This window comes from Octopus bimaculoides, chromosome 6 (genome assembly GCF_046866305.1).
Source record: "Octopus bimaculoides isolate indiv1 chromosome 6, ASM4686630v1, whole genome shotgun sequence".
NCBI lineage: Eukaryota > Metazoa > Mollusca > Cephalopoda > Octopoda > Octopodidae > Octopus > Octopus bimaculoides.
Window position 1 is genome coordinate 117492875 of NC_142933.1, and position 19011 is coordinate 117511885.

At 37.0% G+C, this 19011-nt stretch overlaps 1 protein-coding gene across 1 annotated transcript; it reads left to right on the forward strand.

Annotated features, from left to right (window-relative positions):
* Positions 1–1808: 1808 nt before the first annotated feature.
* LOC106875292 (uncharacterized) lies at positions 1809–18585 on the forward strand. The gene is made up of 5 exons (XM_014923382.3): positions 1809–2029; positions 3185–3375; positions 7552–7746; positions 15887–16117; positions 18311–18585. The coding sequence occupies exons 1-5, from the start codon at positions 1978–1980 to the stop codon at positions 18503–18505; spliced, it is 864 nt and encodes a 287-aa protein (XP_014778868.1). The 5' UTR covers positions 1809–1977; the 3' UTR covers positions 18506–18585.
* Positions 18586–19011: the final 426 nt, after the last annotated feature.

The window sequence follows — 19011 nt, forward strand, 5'->3', positions numbered from 1 at the left end:
TGAAACGGTGTGTTGGTTGAAATATTGAAGTATACATCCAAGTGTGTGCATCTATTCACATAAGAATCTTAGATGGAGTATTTTTGGAACGTCATACAGATCTTCACTGTGCCACCAGTGTCAATCTCGCGGTTAGAAACGCAGCGAACCAGTGGATGGCCTATCAGACCCCTGTAACCAATGATGCTATTGTTAAAAAAAAAACTTCTTAAAATTTAAATACACAAGTAGTAGAAATATAACAAATATAGTTTAGGTAGACATCTATTCTTTTTACTGTTATACGCCACGGTGTTAACGTTGACTCTGCATTAAAATTCATGATAAAGAAGAATAATTTTTGCCAATATTGATTAATATAAAGACATAATAATATTCTTTTGTTATATAACGCAAGCTGGTAGTATCGTTAGCGCACCGGACAAAATGCTTAGCGACATTTCGTCCGTATTTACATTCTGAGTTCATATTCCACCGAAGTCGACTTTGTTCTTCATCCTTTCAGGGTCGATAAAATAAATACCAGTTGACTACTAGGGTCGGTGTAATCGACTTAGCCCCCTCCCTCTGAAACTGCTGGCCTTGTGCAAAAATTAGAAACCAATATTTTTTTGCAGCATTGCAATCCTTTATTTTGAAACAGATCTCCAGTATTAAAATGTGTTTCTGTTTTAGTCAAAAATTTAACATTTTGCTTCGAAATATATTTAACTATATCGAACAGACGGATTTGCTATGTACTGCATTAAAATGTCCCTTCATAAATTAGATGTACTCAACAAATCTTTGGTTTCTTTTAATAACTGGTTAACCAATAAATATATCTTATTTAACTAGAGATTTTATGGGTTTTTCTTTTTCTTTTTCTTTTTTACATTCAGTATATTTTCCGGATATCCGTTTAGTTCTTTTCAAATGTTATGCAGAAGCGGGCTTTCAACGTCTCTCAAAAATGTTAGTTTAAAGACACCACTTCCAGTCCCTAAATAATGTAACAGAAAAAGAAGGTCTCTCGATCCAAAATATACTATTACACTTTTGCTATATGAGGAAAATACGCGATAGATGAAATACATATAAACATGATTTTCTAATATCAAAATGGTGACCTGCATTTTGTGTAGTTGGCATTGCTTTTTGTGTCACCCTTTATGTTCTATAGCATCAGGAAATTAGAAACAATATACACACAGAAATTAAAATTAAGAATGAATATTTTTAATGAATGGATTTAATTTTATATGATACTTAACATAATTTTGCTAGCACGTTATTTTATACATATACATGCATACGCACACACACACAAACACACACACACACACACACACACACACACACACACACACACACACACACATATATATATATATTAAAAAAAACTTCAAAGAGTTAAGATGTAAAGCAATTCTATTCATATTTTCGATTTTGCGCTGCATACAAAGTAAACACCCCGAAGCCACAATAATGCGAGAGTGATTTCTTTTTCTAAATAAAAGCTAGTTATACAGGGCTAACAAATGGGCCATTTGTAGCGCTAGGTTTAAATTGTCCAATGAGCAATGGCGCTTTTGTAGTTTTCTAAGTTTCTGCATTGATTCTCACATAACTGGAAGAATAGTTTATTGAGGAGAAAGTGTATCAGAACTAAAGGCTTAATCTAATAAACAGAAAACACCTGTTGACTATCGGCATTACCGCTCAATTCTTTATTCTCATTCCTTTAGTCCAATTCTTTACAGTATATCACTTACTACACTGAAGAAATTAACGAAGATGAGAATAGATTTTAACTAAAATTTAAAATCATACATATATATAGAGAGAGAGAGACATTTATATAAGTGGGCGTGACCTTTTCACTTTCAATATACAATTGTCTTGAGAATGAACCATCTGCTAAAATAGTAATATAAACTAAGCTCAAAGTGTAAGGCCTCTGTCAGTTGGAAACGAATCAGGCGACCAAAACAAACCATGAAGTTTTCAGCTCCGGTCCTTTTCCTATTTGCAGTCGTGTACGCAAGTGGTACGTACCGAATATTCCAACAGAGATATTTTAATAGAAATCCAACCCAAACCTTAACGTATCTTGTACTACATTTATTATTACTAATGCCTTTAGGGTGAGTAGAGTATTTATTTAAAAAACAAAAACAAAATTAGCTGTTTTCCATCAGTTAAAATAAGCTGTCTGTAAAACAAAAGTAGCTTATTTTGTTGCTACTTAGAATAGTTGGAAATTTAACCATCTGAAAACGTGTGTGTGTGTGTGTGTGTGTGTGTGTGTGTGTGTGTGTGTGTGTGTGTGTGTGTGTGTGTGTGTGTGTGTGTGTGTGTGTGTGTGTGTGTGTGTGTGTGTGTGTGTGTGTGTGTGTGTGTGTGTGTGCGTGCGCGCGTATGTGTCTGTGTGTGTGCGTGTGTGTGTGTGTGTGCGTGCGTGTGCGTGTGTGTGTGCGATTCAGTAATTAAAAGCAAGTTACACAATATTTGGGTTTAGGCATCATTATTGACCCAAACTGAGGTAAATATGGTTGCTAATTATTTTTTCTTTTTTTTTCTTTTTCACTGAATTATCGACAAAAACGAATCCTTACCTTTAAAAAAAAAATTAATGAATTCACAGTAAAACATTGGACATAGTGGTGCACCAGCATGACCGCAGCCACTTGGCTGAAACACATAAATAAATAAATAAATAGTGCAGATGAAAAATTGAATATTTACCTTCTTTGTATGATTTGAGGTAGGGCCTTTGAGTGTAGATTTTACAAACAGCTTGCAAAATAAAGTATGATATATGATAAATACAGAAACTATTGTAGTTATAAAAGGTAATATGAAAAGGATTATAGATTTTCAGGTAACCAATCTGAAGTTTGCTTTCTCATTTAGCGAAGCTAGTTCATTCAGTTATTAATTAGTCGTTGATTGTTTCGTGATTGTGTGTGGCGTAAAAATCTAAGTGTCTGAAAGTTATACATTCAGTCAGTTACTAATAGATATAAAAGCACATATCTTGTAGCTAACAATAAAACTGCAGTGACAGACATAACGAGAACAATTCACTGTCACTTTTTATAATTAATTTGTTTTCAATTCTCAAATGAAACCTGTATAAAATGCTACGGCTACACTTTTACAAAATTTCTTTTTGTATCATTCATCTTACCAACAATTTTAGGTGTTGCTAATGCTGGTATTCTCGAGTTGGATAAAATATCCGATGTTATAATTAACGCCCGAAAGGTATGGAATGGCAACTCTGTTGATGACCTCATGAATTCAGACCGTATTCCTTATTTCTGTAAAATGGCTGTCAACTATGGTGACCTCAACAACGCAACTATTAAAACACTGGACGAAGATTTACAAGTAAGCAATATATTTTCTTTTCTTTGTTTGTAGCTTAATGGTTAAGGCATTCGACTTATGATTCTAAGATATCTAGATAGAATAAAATATCCAACAAAAGAGTTGCATTCAGCTGCGCACTTAGTGTCAAAAAATATTAGTGAAAGGTTAACGCCGAAGCCGTGGTCAACGAAGCAGAAGTATCGAACAACACCAAAGGAACGACACCTTTGCAGAAATATGTCAGAACGACAGAGCGTTTCTTTAAGACCAGGTTAAATAATCATGGATCCTCTTTTAGAATCCAGGAGAGTACTACAAATTTAACCTGCTATATATGGAGAGTAAAAGGGGGAGCAACATCATATAACATGAACTGGAGACTACTGGAACGTTCTGGGCTATTTGAAGACACAGACTGTGGTTGGCGGAGAGTGCTTTCCTAAAATCGAAATGTGAACTTCTTGGAGGCTACCTACATAAAGGTAATATCATAATCTCAATTGGCAATATGATCATCTCAATTTGTGAGCAATCTCTCTCTCTCTCTCTCTCTCTCTCTCTCTCTCTCTCTCTCTCTCTCACTCACTCACTCTCTCTCTCTCTCTCACTCTCTCTCTCTCTCTCTCTTTATATATATATATATATATATATATATATATATATATACATACATACAAATATATACGTATATATACACATATATGTACACATATGAACAAACAAACGCGCGCACACAAATACGTGTGTGTGTATGTAGTAAATATATGTATAGTATATATATAGGGAGAATTCACAAAAGAACTAAAAACGAAGACAGGTGGTGTAGAAAACAAACAGATGTATTAATATAACGCTCGGGAATTGAAAAAGTATTTAACGTTTCGAGCCTAAGCTCTTCCACAGAAAGAAACAAGGAGAGAAACACGGAGAGAAAAAAAGCTTTTTTTTTTTATCTCTGCTTTTTCTTTCTGTGGAAGAGCGTAGGCTCGAAACGTTAAAGACTTTTTCAATTCCCGAGCGTTGTACCAATACATCTGTTTGTTTTCTACACCACCTGTCTTCGTCTTTTGTTTTTTTTTGGGGGGGGGGGGGGGTTGTGAATTCTCCCTATATATATCACACGCTCACGTGGTCGCACCAGTTGATCCTGTCTCTTCTCATCATTCACGAACTTCTCCGCTGGACTTTCTACCTTTCTACACTCTTTTGGACTTTCTACACTCCGGCTGCACCTCTCCTGCCTATGGATTACTCTGGATTCTTCTGTTGATAGTATATATATATCGTTGCTGTTATACAAAAGTGTCGGAAGTCCAAAACGTTGCATTTTCAGAAAACGCAAAAATAGTTTCGCCATTCCATAACAAAACCGTTTTACTACACTTTGACAATTTTTAATATCTTGGCATCTGAAGCAGCTGGAGATACGATAGTTTGACCAAAATAACCGGTTATAGCAAGCAAAAATAAATATTGTAAAAAACATAATAGCAACAATATAGAGAGAGAGAGTGGGGGGAGAAAAGAAGAGAGAGAGATAAAGACAAACAGAGAAAGAGACAGAGAGAGCAAAAAGAATGACGGACAAACAATTATAGATGTAAGGAATCTATTTGTATGGAGAATTGCAAGTAAAGTTTATATGATGTAAGCTGGCTTTGTTTAAAATGATTAGTAAATAATTGATATAATAATACATATTCTGTAGACAGGTGTAATCCTGGGGCAATATTAATCATAAATGCTTAGCGGTATTTCGCCTGCCTCTACGTTCTGAGTTCAAATTCCACCGAGGTCGACTTTGCCTTTCATTCTTTCAGGTTCGATGAATTAAGTACCAGTTGCGTACTGGGGTCGATCTAATCGATTGGCCCCCTCCCCAAAAGTTTCGGATTTTGTGCCCAGAGCAATAAAGAATACTAATCATAAACATCTAAGCTTGTATCTTCTTTTCTTATGTGTTTAAGACTAATTAGTATTACCTCACTATTACACTTATCTACATAATATACAGTGTTAATATCAACTATTGATTGGTTACTTGAAACAACTATAAATACAAGGCCTGCTAACATCCTGTAAAATGTATACGCAGTAATTCATATAAAAACATTCTTGAAGCCTATAATGTTTTTGTTCGTCTCTCCTTGTTGATATACGTTCATTAAGGTCGTTCTGCTGACCGACTATTCTACTTCTGGATGACCTCGTCCTGATTAGAAAGCTGCAGTTTAAGAATTCGCTTTCTCTGAACACTACTTGGTGACTATCTATTCTGCACTTGCACTTACATTTTTTCACACCCTGTATATGCATACATACATACGTTAAAGCGATGCATTTTGAGTAGATATGAATAATAATAAATGGAGCAAAACGCATATAAATAAAAGTTCCTTTAATTCCTACATATGTTTCAAAATATATGTGCACTCTACTCCAAAGAAGTAAGAGCTTCTGGAATTGCACATATATTCATCGTCAGGGAACCAACATATAGAAGCAAGACAAATGCGAAATGGTAAGGTAACTTACGAGTTATAATGTTATAATATTATATATATTAGAAAAGCATTTAATGCTCTCGTTGCAAGTACAGACTGATTTTTTTAATAGAGTATGAATGGGTTGTTCATATGTAGCCAAGTCCGTCTTAACCGCCAAGACAGACCGCCAGGACAAAGCAAAAGAGTTGGGTTTTTATATACACCACCACAGAGGACAACATTGGTGTCCCTAGATCCGTGAGGGCCCCGGGCAGCGAATTGTTTTTCCCACGAGAGTTCCGGACCCCAGTAATGAACTCATTTGCATACAGCCAATCAGAGCTCACCTCGACCATGTCAAGTTAACAAACACACTCTACCAAGTAAACTCAAGACGAAGAACGGTGTTGTAAGTCTACCGATCGCCAAGTTATGACTGATTTTAGAAGGAGACAAGTAATTAGATAGATTTGCATCTATGCCTATTATCGGATTTTGTTAGGGCCCCATATGGTAAAGATGTGGATGGGGAAAATGTGGGTGATGTGCTAGCAATCCTCTCCCCTTACTGTTTTACGAAGTAAACAACAACACAAATAACTACGCAGAGGCAGCCATGGTTGAAACAAGAACAAGAACAACAATCATTATTAAAAGTGAAAAGAAGCATGGTCATTCCTTACCCGAGTGACCTTATCTTATTGTCTGTTAATTCTTATGCGCTAATAAATTAGTTTGATAGTTGAACTCTGGTTGGTTGTATGCAAAATGAGTTCATAACTGGGGTCTGGAATTCTCGCGGGAAAAAAATTTCGACCCCGGGCCACCGTCCAATATATCCATACCTTAAGATGGCACTACCTGAAACTGCGGTTTTTGTTTCTGAACCCTTTTACTGCGGAAAGTAGATATATCCACTCAAAATTTCCTTACTCCCTTAACTGAAAAACGCAGTTTTATATACCAATCCAACTTTTGTCAAGGAATATCGTATTTGAAGCTCTTTTCTGTTAAGATAAGTCAAGTTTGTTGAGGTAACACAACTTGCATGAAAATACCATTTCTATTTTTCTTTTTAATAACATAAGTACAGCATAATCAATAGAATCAATTATAAATATATAATCTTCGAGGAGAAATTCATAGTTTTGAAGTAGTTGACTGCAAATATTTTCTTTCCCACTGATTTTTATTGAAATATTTCCAGTCGCAATGCAGCTAGCTTCTACAACAGTACCTTTTTGTGGTTTACTGTTCCCAAAAACTCTGTGCGTGTGCTTATGCGTGTGTGTGTGTGTGTAGCTGTCTGCTTATCTGTGTGTCTGTGTGTCTGTGCGAGTCTGTGCCTCTGTGTGTGTGTGTGTGTGTGTGTGTGTGTGTGTGTGTGTGTGTGTGTGTGTGTGTGTGTGTGTGTGTGTGAGTGATCGAGCGCGCGCGTATGTGTGTAATATATACCGTACATATTAAATACAAGTATGTTTTTGGAACGGTGAAACTCGAAGTAGATAAAGTTATAAGCAATAACGTGTAAATATTCGGTTAAAAAGAAACTTTAAAATAGAAGCCTTAGACTTTTTCTAACCCAATATTTATGCGCTGTTATTTATAGCTTTATTTGCATCGAGTTTCACTGTTCCTAAACAAATTATTTCACGTTCTGTTGAAGTTTGTAAATTCTTATGATGTCAACAAATATTTCAATTGTCAGGTGATCATTGCGGCTACAATTAATCTCTTCAAAAAAAAGTACGGTAATAGCGGTCGGATGGAGTTTGTAGACTATGTACATGCATTGAAGAGCAATCCATTTTTAAAAACAGAAATCACCGATAATATTTATCGAGGGGAATACGAAGATTTTCACGAATATGATTCCCAGCGACAACAACTGGCGAAAAATGAGGTAAGTTATAGAATCGCCTCTTCTCTAAAATATGCTTTTCGAAATTAAGAGTTTAATATATTTGTGCGCGTATGTGAACGGATGGACGTCTAATATATCATAAATGCGATCAAATTTCATTAAACGGGATAAGATTATGTGCAGTGCAAAGAGGTGACTTCTGACGTTTCGGGCAAGGATCTTCTTCAGAGAAATATACACACAAACACACACGCACGCACACACACACACACACACGCACGCACACGCACACACATACATGTGCAGTGACATCTGCTCGTGTGTACATACATACATACATACATACATACATACATGCATACATACATACATACATACATGCATACATACATGCATACATACATACATACATACATGCTTACATAAAACAGAAACATTGCATCACAGTTTAAAATGTGTGGACCTCTGTAAAGACAGGCAGATCTGCAGCTTGTCCAGGGCACATGGGTCTCATCACAAGAAAACACCGAAACTAGTTTGACGGGAACAAAGCTCAAGTGAAGGAATTAACAACCGAGTGGTTTTTCATGTCTAGCAAGAAAGTCAAAGCAGTATTCTAGAAACGAAAAAAGCAATGAAGAACTTCGTGGTTGATCAAAACGCTTGAATCCCAGTAACCGGGTACCATTGCACAACGCAAGATGTTTTTGTTTCTGTTTTTGTTTTTTGTTGTTGCTTTATTTTTGTAATTTTAAGCGCGATTAAAGCAATTTATGCTTCTGGTACAATAGGTTCAAAGTCTTTCAGATAAAATAAAAACGTTCCAAAACTTATAAAAGAACAAGCAGCTGTCAACCAATGGGAAAAACATGATAATAACTTAATCCTGATATACCCTCCAGCCTGATGAAGGCTGGAAGGTATATCAGCCGAAACGTTGTGTTAACAACAAACAAGATGAGGACAAATATCCACCGAATGTAAATAATGTAAATAATATAAATAATGTACATAATTTCTCATCTCTTAAATATAGAACTGAATTAAGGTAACCTCTTGAAACAGAAGCTTAGTATAATACTATACATCTAGAAGTAAATGAAGGGATATAAGTATAAGATGCATAGGAATTAGAAATGAAATTGTTAGAATCAAGTGGAAATAGCCTGCTCTGCTTTCCATTTCAAATATGGCTCAAGGACACCAGACCGGCAGAATCTTTGGTCCTTTCACATTCAGATTGTTCTACCAGATGTAATGCTTAATTATTCATATTGTTTTGCTATTGTCTTTTTAATTAATCATGCACTATCTCGTAGCTTCGAGGTTTCTCTGATGTGATTGTTTACTTTTAGAAGAACATTGTAGGGTAGGTGTGACAGGCCGGATCTGGCCGGTTTGAACATAAAACAGATGGAATATTTGGTTCAGATACGGCTCCTTTAAATGGTTAAAACGCATTGCAGTATTCTTTCCGACTTTTTGCATTCTAAATTCAAATCCTGACTGGGTTCGTCTTCAGTAATCGGCTATTCGATGGTGTAATCGGAGAAAGAAACTTTAAGGTTTACTGGGGATTGGAATTAATACTTAGCTGACGAATTCCTCCCAGGTTCACTTCGCATTTCATCCATTCGGGGTCGATTAAGTAAGTACCATTTGAGCCCTGGGGTCGATGTAATCAACTTACTCCCTTCTCTGAAATTGCTGGCCTTGTGCCAAAATTTGAAAGCAATATGTAGTTGACTAATGACTGGTAATTTCTATTATTTAGAAAAAAACAAAAAACAATGCCATCCAAAAAAAAGACCGCCCTGAGATAAATATAGAGAAGCCCCCTGTTATTGAATGCTTCTATAAACATCAACACCAGAAATATTGGTGAAACATCCTCATCACAACTTCTTCCAGGTGCAAACATAGCTGACTTGATAAAGTTGTTTGGGACATACAGGAAAAGTGCGTAGCATCAAAGAGGTTAGCTGCCTGGCTGATGTGAATCTCTCTTCGAAAATCAAAGAGAAAACGGATAACTACGGACAACTGCTTCGAAACCTAAAGCTGCTAAACCCAAATTGTGTTGGTGCACTTAGTTTTGTTAGTAAATGCCAATGTGACAATCTGGTAAAGCTGGAGTTTAAGAAAAAAGGTAAACAGAAATCAACCAGTTAACACGCATATTACAGATACAATATATAAGCAGAACAGCGAAAATATCCAAAACTTTTCTTAAGTTCAATACGTGACGCCAAATAAAACAGAACATACATACATACATACATACATACATACATACATACATACAAAAAAATAAGATCCTACAGTATGGTGGAAGCCATAGCCACTCATAATAAAAAGGAGTAGTGGTGGAATGTCCCATTGAAGACCTCAATAAAACGTAAACAAAATAGACCTGATAAAATTACTTATAGTAGAGAAGAGAAACTGTGTACAGTTATGAAAATCAGCTGAAGATCAGTGAGAATACCTACGCTGAAATCTATAGTTACTCTATGAAGATTACAAGATCAGGTTTATACCTGTAATTACTGGGGCACTGGAATGTGTAACACACTGCCTAAATACCAATCTTAAGAAATTAGGCTTCTCAAAACAAGAAAGGAGAAAGCTGATTCAAAGACTACAGATCCAATCCATCAGTGGAACTGTAAAAACCTGTAAAACTGTCTGGAAGTTTATCATTTAAGCATATATGAGCATGTCTAGATATGCATGAGAAGATTTACATAAAACGAAATATACAAATCTGCACACATACATACATACATACATACATACATACATACATACATACATACATACATACAACCGCAAATCAGCCGGACTAGCATACCCCAAAGAAGACCTGGATGTAAAACGCTCAGCATACCAAAAGCAAAAAGACCATGCATGGGTATGGTATGTTTCCCGATGATCTTAAAAATCAATAACATTGATATGAAGCGAAGTCTCTCTTGGACCTGTGACCGCTACATCACATTTCGAAAACTATGCATTTGCAATCCAAGAACAGAAGTTTGCTAAATGCCTAATAAACAAAAGAGATGGAGCAGTCCTTGGAGTTCCAAGATGCAACCGAAAATGTACATTATGTGATATTTCTGTGGAAGACATCACACATTAGCAGCTGCCCAAAAATGTCATCAAAGTACTACCTCCTTATGCGATACGACATTGTCGCAAAAACAATATTTGATACCATCCGGAAAAAAAACTGTCCTGGAATAAATATAGAGAATCACCCTGTTATTGAATATATACACAAATATCAGCGCAAGGAGTACTGGTGGAACATTCTCATCAAAATGGCTATCAAATGTAAGCATAAAAGGTCGACCATTGTTGTTTGGGACAGACAAGAAAAAGCATGTACTGTCATAGAGATCAGCTGTCCTGTTGATGTAAAGATCTCTTTGAAAATCAAAGAGAAAGACGATAACCATGAACAACTGTTTCGAAACCTCCCGCTTTTATATCCGGATTACAAATTTACATTCATACCAATAATAATTGATGCATTTGATTTCGTAAGTAAATGCCTAACTGACGGCTTGGATAAGCTTGGATAAGCTTGGATTTTCAGGTACAGAAATCAACCAACTGACTCGTACATTACAAATACAATCTGTAAGCGGAACAACAGAACTATGCAAGACTTTTCTCAGGTTTAAAATGTGACATTGCTTTCGTTATCTACATTCCAACAATGGAACTTTGTGTCTTTCTTAGAAATCAGCTTCTTCTTCAAAAGAAGGATTTAAATAATTAAAAACAAGAGATACATACACACACACACATATACACACGTACATACATACACATACATACACACATACATTCAGAGATATGTAACACTGCCTAAATACCAATCTTGGGAAATTAGCCTTCTCAAAACCAGAAACGAGAAAGCTGATTCGATGACTACAAATCCAAGCCATCGCTGGAACTGTAAAAATCTGTAAAACTTTCTAGAAGTTTACCATTTAAGTGTATATGAGCAGGTCCAGGTATGCTTGTATATGCATGAGAAGATTTACATAAAACAAAACATACAAATCTGCACGTACACATACAATAATAGCCTGTTGATGTTGAAATTCCAATGAAGGAGCCTTGGATCTGGGTTAGAAACCGGGTCTTGCTTTATTGGCAAGAAATCTTGAAAAAGAACTGAATAATTACATACATACATACATACTATTTGTAGGTTTCAATTTCGTTTATATTTAATAAAACTAGCCATGGTTAATTCAGGTCTCCGATTTATGATGTTAAAACGAAACCAAGGCATTATTGGTGTAACGTTGAATCAATTTAATCGGTTTTCAATTTTCCTACATAAATTTCAGTTTTATCTATTTAGTAGAAATTTCAGCATTGTGCATGAGGTGGACGTTTAACCAGTTTGGTATATATAGTATTATCTATGTAATCGAAGAGATACAAAAAAAAACGGAGCGCTTAAAATCACCTTTTAAGCTATGGGCAGAATACTTACACACACACACACACACACACACATACACAAATATGAACACACATTCACACATGTACACACTAAACAGGAGAAGTGAACAAACGAATGAAAGTATCCATCGATACATTATTTAACTTTGTAAAAGGGCCTTGGTGAAATCAAGTTATACCCAGTCAAACCTTGGGCCACCTTTCAGAATTCATGTATGTGTGTGTGTGTGTGTGTGTGTGTATACATACATACATGTACGTATGTATAAATGTATGTATACGTAAACACGCACATATATGAATTATGAAAGGTGGACCAACGTTTGACTGTGTATAACCTGATTTCACCAAGTCCTGTTACAAGGTTGGCCGTGGAATTTTATATTGCACGCTGAAAAACTTTGGTACAGTGAGGTCTCGGGTTACCTGTTAAGCCAGCGCATTGGGGTCTCTGAGTACCTGAAAGACCGAAGAAAAAATTGTAGTAGCTATCGGCGCCCTGTCCGAAAAGTAATATTGCGGAGTATTTCAACATACCATTCTGGACACTTCTTTCTTCCTCTTAATATTGTTACACACAGACAAAATATTGATTTCAAATTTTGGCACAAGGCCAGCAATTTCGGGAGAGGAGCAAAGTCGATTACATCGACCTCAGTGTTCAATCGACCGTGAAAGGATGAAAGTCAAAGTCAAGCTCAGTGGTATTTGAATCAGAGCATGAAGGCAGACGAAATGCCGCAAATATATTTTGCTCGACGTGCTAACGATTCTTATTTCTTTACTGCCCACAAGGGGCTACACACAGAGGGGACAAACAAGGACAGACAAAGGGATTAAGTCGATTATATCGACCCCAGGGCGTAACTGGTACTTATTTAATCGACCCCGAAAGGATAAAAGGCAAAGTCGACCTCGGCGGAATTTGAACTCAGAACGTAGCGGCAGACGAAATATCGCTAAGCATTTCGCCCGGCGTGCCAACGTTTCTTATTTCTTTATTGCCCACAAGGGGCTAAACATAGAGGGACAAACAAGGACAGACAAAGGGATTAAGCCGATTATGTCGACTCCAGGGCGTAACTGGTACTTATTTAATCGACCCCGAAAGGATGAAAGGCAAAGTCGACCTCGGTGGAATTTGAACTCAGAACGTAAAGACAGATGAAATACCGCTAAGCATTTCGCCCGGCGTGCCAACGTTTCTGCCAGCTCGCCGCCTTACACACAGACAAAATATTCTACAATCGTTCGCACAAAGCAACTAAGCAGACGATATTAAAGTGATACACACAAAGCAGCTAAGTAAATGATATTAAAGTGATACCTAATAATAACCTGACGAACAACAATTCATACACGATCCAACAAAACCTAGATGCCATTTACCACTTGGACATAAGACAAAACTCTGAATATGTAAAACATAAAATTCAAAAATGGATCTCAACAAAAATAGTCACATATTAAATGTCTTTGATCAGAAGTAGAGTGTCCAGACATTCCGATTTTCAGAAGACGCATGGCCTAGTGGTTAGGATTTTGCTCTCACGAACACCGGACCAGACGGTGCTTTGAGTTCTTGAGCAAAATACTTCATTTCACGTTGCTGCAGTTCACTCTTGTGGCGCCCCGTTCAAAGAGAATGTTCTTTTCTTGGCTAATTATACGCCATGGAAACCGGGTAACCGACTGCGAATTTTTTTTTTCCCCACGAGTTTCCGGATCTCATTTGCTTACAGCTAATCAGAGCTCAACTATCAAACTAGTGTCCACCTAATCACTAAAATACTCTGGCTGAGTTCAGTGGAAGATGTGCGTTATAACAAAAACCAACTGTTCTAAACGGGTTAATAGGGGTGACAAATGTGAAATTTAGTGTATAAGGTGAATGGAGAGCTGCTCCCCGGTGATGCAATAAGTGTTACCAATATAGAGGAATGTGGTGCCTATGTGAGACCTGCTATGCTGTATTCACAGAATGGCATACACCATTCTATGCCTGATTGGCTGTACTGTAGTAGTACACAGTATGTGGATTTTCAAGGTGAGCTCTGATTGGTTGTATGCAAATGAGTTCATTATGGAGTCCGGAACTCACGTGGGAAAAAAATTTCGCTGACCGACCCTATGAGTGCGAAGATTTGAGCTAGTAATATCTGTCTAACGTTCATATATCTACATATGATAGTAATATCTATGTCTATGTCGGAATACCAGGACTCGTCCCAAAAGAATGCTTTATGAGACGATTTGTTCCTCTTTTCTTTTCTTTTCAATTTTATTTTAACTTCAAAAATAGATTCTTATTTTTAAGTGTGTTTAATGTTTTGCTTTCCTGCAAATCTTTTTAGCCTTTAGAAAGTACAAATTCGATTTCAAATTTATTTATTCAATCAAATTTGAAGTAGACAGATGCAGCTTTCGTACGACACCAGCGATAGGTCTCGTGCTTTTTTTTTGGGGGGGGGGGGTGAGTCTTTATTGTGATTTTAACAATTTTAATTTTTGTTAATTTTTTAAATAAATGATTCAACTACATACACAGCCGATAATTTCATCTTATTTTATTCTTATTTTATCGACCTCGAAAGGATGAAAGGCAAAGTCGACCTCGGTGGTATTCGAACTTTTAACGTAAAGACGGGCGAAATGCCATTGAGCATTTTGCTCGGTGCGCTGATGATTCTGTAGGCTCGCCGCCTTAAAACAGTATTTGATATTGGTAATTGTTCAGTTTAGTGAAATTTAAAAAAGTAAATAAAATTTAAGGGGGAAATAACTTGTAAAAGGACATACATAAGTCAACTTACTGTTAAGCAATAAAAACTGTAGTAGGGTAACATGGCGAATTACAATTTTCGCACGTGTATAAATTCATAATTAGTCGACGCCGTGCCAACCACTGAAGAATCTTGTCTCATGATTCGGCTAATTGGATGATATTCCAAGATTGATTCACAGTTGAGGATTTCAATTTCAAGAACAATGAATTACGGTCCCGCTGGTTTTCCACGTGCCATTCCGATCAATTCCAAAGTAAATGATATCCAATATATATGTTGACTTATGTATGTCCCTTTGCTAGTTATCTCCCCCTTAATTTTTATTTACTTTTTGATATCACTAAACTGAACAGTTACCTTTGATATTTAACTGGCTGAATCGTTAAAACTATAGAAAAAGTATTTTGCGGCATTGGTTATGGTTCTTTATGCTCTGAGTTCAAATTCCAAGAGATTAACTTTGCCTTTCATCCTTTCGGGGGTCGATAAAATAAAATACCAGTCAAGTACTGAGGTTGATGATATCGACTAACCTTTCCTCTCAAAATTGATGACCTTGCACAAAAATCAGAAAACCGTAACCATAATATTGCTTTCAAATTTTGGCACAAGCCCAGCAAGTTCGGGCTGCTTAACTGGCATTAATTTTATCGTCCCCAAAAGAATGAAAGCCAAAGTCGACGTTAGCAGAAGTTGAACGCAGAACGTAAAGATGGACGAAATGCGACTAAGCATTTTGCCCGACGTGCTAACGTGTCAGTTCCCCTCCTTCAACTGGTACTTATAAGCATTTTACCCGGCACGATAACGATGATACCAGCTCCTTACATTAATCGTAACATTAACATCCAGTGTATATTGAAATAAAGTTACTAAGTATAAATCCTTTCCTTTTTTTTTTCCAGTATGATTTAATTACAACATGGATTAAGGACACACTTATCAAAGACGATGAAGCCTTAAAAGATACAACCTTTAACAAAATTGACTTCAAGAATATTGTCGCGGCAACCAATGCAGCTTTCGATCACTTTCAGCGATTTGAAGGCATGTTGGTCAATAAACCTTACGTTCAAAGCGCAATCGTTGATTTGAGTGTCATCCGGTACCCAGATTCAAAACAGAGTTACTTCAAGGTAAAAAGTTTTTAAAGCTTATTACTGTAATATACTATTGTTCCTGTTTTGTTTCTGTTCTGTTCTGTTTTTGTTTTTGTTGGTAATTTTTGTTACGGTTTGGTGATGAGGAGAGGGTTGTGTTCCTAAACTTTGCCAAACCTCCAAGATGTGTGAGATCGTCATGTTAAACAGCTGCAAGCTGATGGAGGAAGAGTGGTAAACATAGACAGAGGAGGAATTCCTGAAGGTTGATGTCGTGTGTAGGAAAGGCTAGGTGAAGTGGTTTGTGAGGGAGGGGCTGGGAAATCGAGAGGGTAAACGTAGTAGGAATGACGAGTGGGTGGGAAATACCTGAGTCGAGGTGACACAAGGACATTCACCTCTGAGGAGCAGAAACCACTATAGTAGAAGTAAAAAAGATCCACCATGTACATCTGTCGCAGCGACGAGGACCATCTAGTCATTCTTAAGGATGACTGATGGCTTGCATCGTGACTTTGTTTAAAGAAAAAAGATGCAAACAGCCAACCTCATTCTCTCGTCAGTAACCATCTCCAATCAATTGGCAAAACCAGATCAAAATGACTAAGGATTGCAGTGGATTACCAAGATGTCTTGTCTCAGCTTGCTTTCCGCACAGGGAGAAATATCGATGTTGCACGCACAACGGCCGCCTAAGAAAGAAAGATCAGGCTTGGCCGAACACCGGTCACGTAGGAAGAGAAGAGAGAGAAGTAGAGGCAGAGGGACAAAAGAATTAAGGAGGGGCGAGAAAAATGACAGAGACACAGTGAAGTGAAAAGTGGAGGGAAAGTGAGCAAGAAGAGAAGGCAAGAAAATGTGAGCGAGGGGGAACGAAAGAACGAAGAATGGAATGAACGAATATGGGTGAAGGGGCTGATAGACAGAAATGGAGTCGTACAAGATTTAGAAAAATGTATACTTACATATAAGAGACAAAGTGTACGTAGGCCACTATATATATATATATATATATATGGGAGAATATACAAAAAATAACAACAGACGAGGACAGGTGGTGTAAATAACAAAAGTATATATTAGTATGACGCTCGGGAATACGGAAAGTACAAATTCGATTTCAAATTTATTTATTCAATCAAATTTGAAGTAGACAGATGCAGCTTTCGTACGACACCAGCGATAGGTCTCGTATATATATATATAATACAGAATGGGACAAGAACACAAAACATCCAGACAGTTAGGTGATACAAGAAAGGGACAAAACATCCAGATAGACGATACAAAGAAAACACGGACAGGTTATTCGGAGTTTTCTTTCCTCAGTCGAGATCCACATTATCTTTGCAATTTCGGCTGGTTATTCTCGATATTGCTCCAATCTGGCCATCCCCAATGAAAAACTAAGCTAAGAGCATTAGATTCCTTGGAAGAAAGCAGCGAATGTATACAAAAACAAAGACGGAAAGAAAACGAACAATGTTACACATATATTCGTGTGTGTGTGTGTGTGTGTGTGTGTGTGTGTATGTGTGTGTGTGTGTGTGTGTGTGTGTGTGTGTGTGTGTGTGCGCGCGCATATGTGTATTCTTGTGTGTAGTTGTGTGCCTGTGTGTGCGTGTTTATTATAACGTCTTGTTATTGCCAGTTTTATTTTGAATGTCTGCTTTTCTGGTTTGGTATCATAAGTTATTAACTTATCAAATAACCATTACATGACTTTTTTTTAAGTATGTTATGAGGCCTCTTTTATAGCGACAGGGTCTGTTAAACCTCATCCGAGATTAATTAGGGATATTAGATTTTCTGTACTGTGTAAAAATATTTCCTCAATTATATCCGCGTGGATATTGCGAAAGATAGAATAACTTTATTTGGTAATTTATTCCTTTTTATGATTGTAATGCGATATTTGGTGGTTGAAATTTTTGTGTTAATAACGTTATTGTTGGTGATAATGATGATGATGATGGTGACGACGACGATGATGATGATGATGATGATGAAGAGGAGGCGCAGCAGCAGTAGGAGGAAGTAGAACAGGAACGAGCAAGAGGAGGACGACGACGACGACGACGACGACGACGACGTCGACGATAACGATGACTGTGAGATGGTGGTGGTGGTGGCAGCGTGTTCGTTTCAAGATTATATTTCAGTGCTACGACAATTGTGCTTTGACTGTATATTAATATTAAATTTTCTTACATAATTTTTTTTTTCTAGCTTTTCCGTATCCAGATCTTTGCTACAAAAACAAGTTCGTCAGATCCAGTAAGAGATGTTCAATCGACAAGTGGAGTTAGAGGTTCGTTCGAATCAATAGTTTTCAGACCACAGAACCTCGTAATAGACGGTTTAAATGCAGTTGTAAGAGAGAAAGCATTAAAAACAGCCCAAAGTATGTTCAGTGATTCTTAGAGAAGAAGTTTTTTTAGGAGATAAATCTTATGTTTATTTAATAGCTTAAATAAAACGGATTTTTAACAACCATTATTAAATTGTTATTTTCTTTTAATTATTCTTTTCTACTGTAGGCACAAGGCCCGGAATTTGTGGGGAGGGAGCCAGCCAGCCAGTCGATTAGATCGACTCCCGAACGCAACTGGTACTTAATTTATCGACCTCGAAAGGATGAAAGGCAAAGTCGACCTCGGCGGAATTTGAACTCAGAACGTAGCGGCAGACGAAATACCGCTGAGCATTTCACCTGGCGTGCTAACGTCTCTGCCAGCTCACAGCCTTTTGCTTTTAATTATCCATTTCAAATAAGTCCTTCACTAATATCATGAAGGCATGAAGCCCGGTTATTAGGAGTGTTGGCCTCAAGTTTATAACTTTGACTCCTGGACCGGACGGTGCATTTAGTCCCTTACCTGGGCACTTTATTTCACGTTGCACCAGTCTTTTCTTCTTTCTTTCTTTCT

What these genes read in the sequence shown, in the direction of transcription:
- LOC106875292 (XM_014923382.3), top strand. Translation starts at nt 1,978, where the DNA reads ATGAAGTTTTCAGCTCCGGTCCTTTTCCTATTTGCAGTCGTGTACGCA. An exon ending in TGCAGTCGTGTACGCAAGTG is followed by an intron (nt 2,030 to 3,184) that starts GTACGTACCGAA and finishes CAACAATTTTAG; the next exon opens with GTGTTGCTAATGCTGGTATT. An exon ending in AACAACTGGCGAAAAATGAG is followed by an intron (nt 7,747 to 15,886) that starts GTAAGTTATAGA and finishes TTTTTTTTCCAG; the next exon opens with TATGATTTAATTACAACATG.